General features: G+C 39.4%; 1 protein-coding gene across 1 annotated transcript in view; it reads left to right on the forward strand.

Annotated features, from left to right (window-relative positions):
* LOC123981686 (calsenilin-like) overlaps positions 1 to 7492 on the forward strand; it is a 15510-nt gene that overhangs the window by 2852 nt on the left and 5166 nt on the right. Inside the window, exon 2 of the mRNA XM_046066739.1 lies at positions 545 to 719. Within this exon, the coding sequence (XP_045922695.1) occupies positions 545 to 719 (175 nt within the window). The remainder of the gene's footprint in view (positions 1 to 544; positions 720 to 7492) is intronic.

The following is a 7492-nucleotide window of genomic DNA, read 5'->3' on the forward strand; positions in this document are numbered from 1 at the left end:
CCCCCCCCCCCCCCCCCCCCCCAATTCTTTCTCTCTTTTTCTCTTCAAACCATGCACATTTAAAACATCTTTAATATTTCTCAATCTTTATAATACATGAAAAGACCAACATTTTACAGAACTATGTAACGCATCCTTTCTTAACTGCAGTGTTAAAATATGCTTAACAAAAACGCAGTGTGCAGGTGCAAAGAGTCTGGAGGTATCTACAACAGCCTTACAGCTTCATAAAGAAAATTACATCTTTGTAATCAACAGTCATTAAATGAGCAGCATTTGAGTATAGAGCAATTTATTACTGAGATATTGATCTGTTCATTCACAGCCTACTGGTCCAGCTGTCACAAGAGCCTTGCTACATTGTACCATATAAAGCTAAAAAAGAAGATTTATCATGCCAGTGCCAAACCTACTGTTATGTCACACCACCATATGATTAAAAACCTATATCAATATATATCTTGACAGGTGCGCAGAAGCACCTTAAGGTCTGTCTTCTGTCTGCAAAGAGTTTATCTGTCCTCTTCTTTCCTGTCTTCCTCAGGGGAATGAGAAGGCAGTGGATGGCGATCTGTTACCTGATGCCAATGGGAAAGATCCAAACCCGGGTGGACAGACAGAGGGCTCCAAGTGGCAGAGACCACGGCTCACGCGTAAATCTCTGATGAAGTGCTGTCTCGTCAAGTGGATTATCGCCAGTACCACGCAACAAGGGCCAGGTACAGGCACATAAAGAGATACACCACCAGGCTTAACACCTTAAACAACAATACAGTACAATGAATATCTAGATGATTGTGTGTAGCAGCAGGGGAAGCAGAACAAAACAGATACAGGGTCACCCTTCAAGCTCCTGCACTACAGAACACATGAATTTTAAAATATCTGCCCCGTCTATAGTATATAGCTACTATATGTTCTCTGCCTTCATATTGAGCATTCACAGCACAGACCTCTCCCCCAAACGCCACTTCATTTCAGCAACTAATCAATCAATGAATGGACCTCTGCCGCTTTCACTCTCACTTCTGATTTGATCCACTACACATCTCTCCCTCCCCATCCAGTGCTCCCTCTCCCTCCTTTTTCTCTCTCTCTCTCTCTCTCACACGCACGCACGTACGCACGCACACAGAGCTGTTGTTGTTTTTGTGCCTGATCAGTTCACCTCCAATAAATTATGATTTCATCTTAAGGTCTACTTTCTATTTTTAACAAAATATATAGCTTTGGATTTCCTTTCACTGTGTTTATGTATCACAAAAGATGAATATGAAGATGAAGCGCACAGTGTTTTCTGCTGACTGCCTTTACATGCTCCCATTTTCTTGTTTTTTCTAAATTATTGATGCTGTCCTGCGCGGGCAGACAGTCAGCTGTGTGCATGCACTTGACAGGCAGGACAGACATTCCTTTCTGCAACCCTTCCAAGCAATATCACATAATTCCCTCATTCAAACTAATGTGAAAACAGTCTCTTTGAAGTGTTAAAATTGATTTCCCCTCTGAAATCTTTAATCAGCCTGGGTAAACAAACACAGTGATAAGCAGACAGAATGTCTCCTCTGCAGTTTCCAGAAATTACCTGCTGTTCTCATCCAGCCTCATTTACCGCTTACTTCTCTCTCTGCCAACAGACAGATGGCCATGTGCCTTGGACAGGACACTGATGAAAGCAGTATCAGAACACATGCTCTGATGGCAGACAAACCACCACCTTGAACAGACACATTATACAATGTAGCCCATCTCTACTTTTGACATGGTCTCCATCTTTTATTTATGAGGCCTTTAAGAAAATCTGCTGTAGGATTAACTAAAATACATCATTATTCTCACTTACTATCATTTCTACCCATCAGTATTGTTATTTATGTATTAAACTGGAAATATTTGTTAAGGTTTAAGCAGATCTCCTACACTTCATGACAACTTGATCGCCATCTACTGGTCTGTGGACGTTGGTGGTCTGCACTCACTCCCAAGCAAGTATATATATCATGCAGAACAACCCAATAAAGATGCTTAGAGACACATGCTCTCACAGAAACAAATATTCCTAACATTATTGTTTCTGTAGTTGCGACATCACACATCAGGCATCAGCAAATAAAGTTGCACTTTTATGTTGTGCAAGATATTAAAACAAAGATTTTTAGATGTAAATCTGGCTACAATTGATTTGCTAAACCACAGAGGTAGCACTTACTGTATAATGTCACACTGCCCTTGCCACCTCATAGCCCTACTGTATATGAAGTAGCAGTTTGTTACCAGTAGAGAGCACTCAGTTCACTCAACACTAAACATCAGCAAGCCCACTGCTGCCATGTCATGAGACAGTCTCAATCGGCTCCCACACCACACTCATCCAGACCTCCTGTACATTCTTCTACTTGTATAAGAGAGGAAGCTACCTGTCATATACTATTAAAGAGAGTGAAAATATGTGCTCTCTCTGTCAAATCATATCAGCTATTAAAAGGAGAGGCATGGCTGTCTGTGAGTAGTCTAGAGATGATTGAAATGCTGATAATAAAAATGGCATTTAGAATGACTGTCATGCCCATTTTAGTTTCTGTAATTAGTGTTCGGAGTGCCCATTTAGAATCTATGTTTGACAATGCAATTCAATGTTTGATGACACATGGCTAAAAATTCCATGTAAGGGAAGGTGAAATCCCTTTTGCACAGTGCAAGGTGTGTATGAAGCCTTTTCAGAAAGGTAATTTCTTGCTAAAAATGTCTCAATGAATGAGTTAAAAGAGAGCAAAAGGCAGAGAAAGAGCGAAGCTCAGGGTGTTTAATTGTGTGACGACAACTTACGTGCTAGTTTTTTGATTGATGGCCTCAGGCTCTGAGCTGTAATGTTGCTCTCACTGCAGTCATTAAAACCTGATGGTGAGACTGATGGCTGCACCGTCTGCATCTCTGCATCCTTAAGCCACCTCACTGTTGTCTGTATTTAATAGAATAACAGAGATAGATCAGCAGATGAGCACTTAGGGTGCATTAAACAGTATAATGCTGCATTATTTGTATGGCAGGTGAGTTCCAACATGAGCTCATGCATCTTGCATGTTGGTAGAATGGCTGAGTGTGTTTCTGTCTGGTGAGGTAGATTTAACCCACACATGAAATATACTGCAAAAATGCACATTTAGATGCAAAGGATAATCATTTGCATCAATCTATTTGACGATCCGATATCTAACTATATGTACAGTATAATGAGGCAAAGTTCAGCATACTATTTTGGAAGATTATTTTAGTGCATCCAATGCAAGACTGGTGCACTTCCTTTGACTGAACTGAGGGGCACTGCTAAATTGACAAAAATCTGACAGTTTGACCTGGGATGGCAGCACTCTATTGTAATGCAAAATCTAAATGCATTATTATTATGATTTATTTTATTTCATTTGATTTCATATGCTGACGCATTTTGGCAACCAAGCCTTCATAAGAGCTCCACAAGAGTGGTAATCTTCTTCAATAGTGAATAAACAATAAGGAGCTATTTTAATATACAATAGCCTCCTTTCATCAAACATGCATCAAATGACACTCTGAAACCAAAAAATATTATAGAACAAATTCTGTATACCAATTTCAAATGTAGGCATTCAACTGTAACACCACTCCTGAGGTGCACAACAGCCAGAGTATAGAATTTCTTTGGTATTTTTGGAGCGGCACCCTCCCCAGCTATCTAAATGCATTTCTGGCCCGCTTTCTCTCCCTGTTCTAAGACCAGTATGTTACCTCTCAACAATTGATTTCCTCTCCACCCCCCATCTCCCCACTCCCCTTTCCTACTTAAATCCATTATGTTATGCAGAGTCATCAGTTGTGAACTATTCTCATATACTTCTTTACTCTCATTGTCCTCCAGCACAGCACAATCGTAAAAAAAAAAAAAAGAAAAAAGAAAAAAATGTCTTGTCAAAAACAAGAAGGTCTTTTAAGACCACCATTACTCTCAGAGCTCTGCATGAATTTCATGTGGAGCATTTTACAGAATTGACCTCTGAGGTGTGCAGCTCGCCTTTGCAGCAGAGATATAATTCGCTTCAACTTTGCTATTCTTAACCACAATGTCATAAACCAAGCACCATTTTCACAGTCACAGTGGTCACAGTGTTTTTCAGGTCTGAGTGAATTCTCCTGAGTTATTGACTGCGCATATTACTGAACGGCCAAGTAGACACAAGCAGCGCCACATAGGGCAGGGCAGGCTCCTTCATTCTAAGTGCTGTTCATATCCCAGCCATCAGCGATTGTGGATCAATGCTTGGTTTTTACAGCTTTACATTCTTGAAATGACTGAGCAAATAAAGACAGCGTAGACTGTCAATCAGAGACTATTAGTAAAGAAATTCCTTCAGTAATAATCCCCCCCACCCAACAACCTGAAACACACAGCTCAGGAGTGAGTGAGAGGAGATGGAGTGAGTGGGGGTGGAGCCCCTGACTTGATGGAGTTGTGGGAGAGATCCTAAAATGAACCGGCCAGGACGACAAATCCCAGCGAGTAGTAACAGAGATGGATCGTTTGCGAGTGGAGATTGCTTTGGATAATTTTTGCGAATTAAGACTTTATGAATTTGATATTTCTTTGCAAGAACACATGCTGGACTTTGAACCTTTTTACTTAAAGGAAGATGCTTTCACTCCTCTAGCCTCTAGCCCCCCCCCCCCCCCCCCCCCCCCCCCCCAGCTGGAGGGTTTCATTGAAGTGAACATAATAGCTGATGCCTGTACAAAAACACTGATAAAAAAAAGGAGGTGGCTGGAGAAAGGAGATGATTGGCAGCAGATGATGTTTGTGGATTAAAGCTGCTCTATCAGATTCTATATCAGTTTTACAAAAGCAATTAAGTTTTTTTAAAGGGCTTCTGCAAAGGCGATATCTAATGCAAGGCAACTATGGGATTGGATGGCATGGAAGTAATTGCCATTGTTGTTGTTCTTGGACTGTTTATTGTCGTGCTCAAACAGTTTGGGATTTGGGAGCCCTTGTCATTGAAAGGTAAGATATGAAATTGGGATATTTGTATATTAATACCTTTGTGTTTGGTGATCAGTGTAGGATCAGAACAATAATCTTGTCTTCACTGTAATAGTTCTGCTGAAATGATGAGTAACTTTTTCAGTGTACATATTGGCATGTTTTTAACAGAGACTTGTGTAAAATGTGAATCCATCCTTTAATAGTACATTCACTATGTCGGTAAATGTTGGTTACTTGTTGATATCAAGTCAAATATTTTAACTGTTCTGCGACTTTCTTCTTGCCCTCTCATTTCTTCATCACCTTTCCTCAATCTCTTCCTGTTCTGCGTCTTTATCAACTTCCCATTTGTGTTTTGTTCTTGTAAAGATGGTGAGTAACTCCTGTGGTATTCCTCTGCGCATTATTATTTAGTTTCACTTCATCTTCTTCTTCACTCATTTGTTTTTGAACCCAACCTTTGAATTTTGTCCCTTTGGCTGATATAATAACAATTTTTCACTGCAGACTTCTTGTCAAACACAAGTGTTATATATATGTGGTGTATTGAATTTAGGTGTGATGTAGTGCATATTAACTCACTGCTACATAGGGACATAGCACAAAATTCTGAATCCTGTCCATAGGCATTCTCTATGGGACCGCCCCCACATCCACGGCTATTCATTCTAGTGTGGGCCCTCCTCACTTGAGGGCCCTGTATACTCAGGTCACATCCACACTACTGCATTTTTGTTTAAAAACGGAGTTTTAAAACGAATACGATCTCCATCCACACCAGCATTTTAGCGGCCTTTCAGAGTTTATCTCTGTCTACATTAAAACGACTAAAAAACACACGTCTATTGTGGCCGTTCACGTACACTGGGCATGGCGTGCCGGTGTAAACAGGAAGAAGATGGTGTTCTCCACAGTTGCAGAAGATTTGGCGAAAGAATAAAGTAATACAGACGAATATGTTAACCACACCAGATTTTTTTTTTTTGCATGGACCAACAATGAGTTGGAACTGTTACTGAAAGTAACACGGGAGTCCAAAGCAACTGGAACTTCATCTGTGTTAATTAGTGACACATAAAAGGCTGTGTCTAAAATCACTCCCTATTTGCTACCTATATTTACTTTCCACCATTTTATTTAAAGGTGCAGTTAGCGATTCTGGAGAAATCCAACACAATGACAACACCATGCTAGTGAACAATTACAAAGGATTTAACATAACTAAGTTGCAGAGCCGACACTCACAACGCTCCTACTATAGCTAATGTCACAACAACAGCAGGTGTTGGCAAACTGGAAAGTAAGCTATATGTCGGTGGGCAAATAACGTTACCTGGCACCCAAATCATGGCTGGAACAGCTGGAATAGTGTTGCGTGGCAGGGTGCGGGTCACTTTGTTTATTTCCCATTTACAGAGCCAGGGCTGTGTACTAAAATTCAAATTCAAATTAGCTTTATTGGCATGAATGTATAGCAACAACATTGCCCAAGCTATATATAAAGCACATAAGGACAATTAATTTCATACATTTCATTAGATAAGGAAACAAAACAGCAAAAGTTGTGTTTGTGTGTGTGTTAATAATAATAATAAAAAAATATATAAAATATAAAAATTCCGTAAAAATAAATTAGAAAAACAATAAGCATGTGTGTGTTAGTATGTTAGAAAATTAAAATAATATATTAAATTAAAATAAATAAATAAAACAGTAAGCATGTATGTGTGTGTGTGTGTGTGTTAAAAAATTTTTTTTGAAAATTAAAATAAACTGTTAATGACACAGTAACATGTGTGTGTGTGTGTGTGTGTGTGTGTGTGTGTGTGTGTGTGTTAAAAAAATTAAAAAATAACTAACTCCGGCCTTTTTTTAGTGCACACAGGATGGACAGCTAGAGCACCTCGAGGAGATATTCGCTGAATTTGACAAAAAGAAATGTATTGGATTAGAATTACTTACCCAGTTTTTAATTGACTGAATTCTCAGTATGAAATTTCTTTGTTCTTTTAACCAGAACAAAGAAATATGACCACATTACTCCTATTTTAGCTTCATTACACTGGCTCCCAGTATGTTTTAGAATTGACTTTAAAATTCTATTGATCACTTTTAAAGCTCTTCATGGCCTCTCGCCTTGTTATATTTCTGACCTTTTAGTCCCATACGCACCAGCACGTACCTTGAGATCCTCGGGCAGAGGTCTGTTGTCTGTTCCAGAGTCTCGACTGAAAACTAAAGGGGACAGAGCGTTTGCTGTCAGGGCCCCGAGGCTCTGGAACAGCCTGCCCGAGGAAATCAGGTCGGCTGAGTCAGTGAACTCTTTTAAGTCCCTTCTTAAAACATACTTTTATAGGAGAGCTTTTCCCGATCTTATTTGACTTTATTTTATCCCTTTTATTTTATTGTATTTTACTAATTTTATATTAATCTGTATTTTAGTCTTTTCAATGTTTTCATGCTCTTATCTTGTTTTTT

The sequence above is a fragment of the Micropterus dolomieu genome, linkage group LG13 (assembly GCF_021292245.1).
Source record: "Micropterus dolomieu isolate WLL.071019.BEF.003 ecotype Adirondacks linkage group LG13, ASM2129224v1, whole genome shotgun sequence".
NCBI classification, from domain to species: Eukaryota; Metazoa; Chordata; class Actinopteri; order Centrarchiformes; family Centrarchidae; genus Micropterus; species Micropterus dolomieu.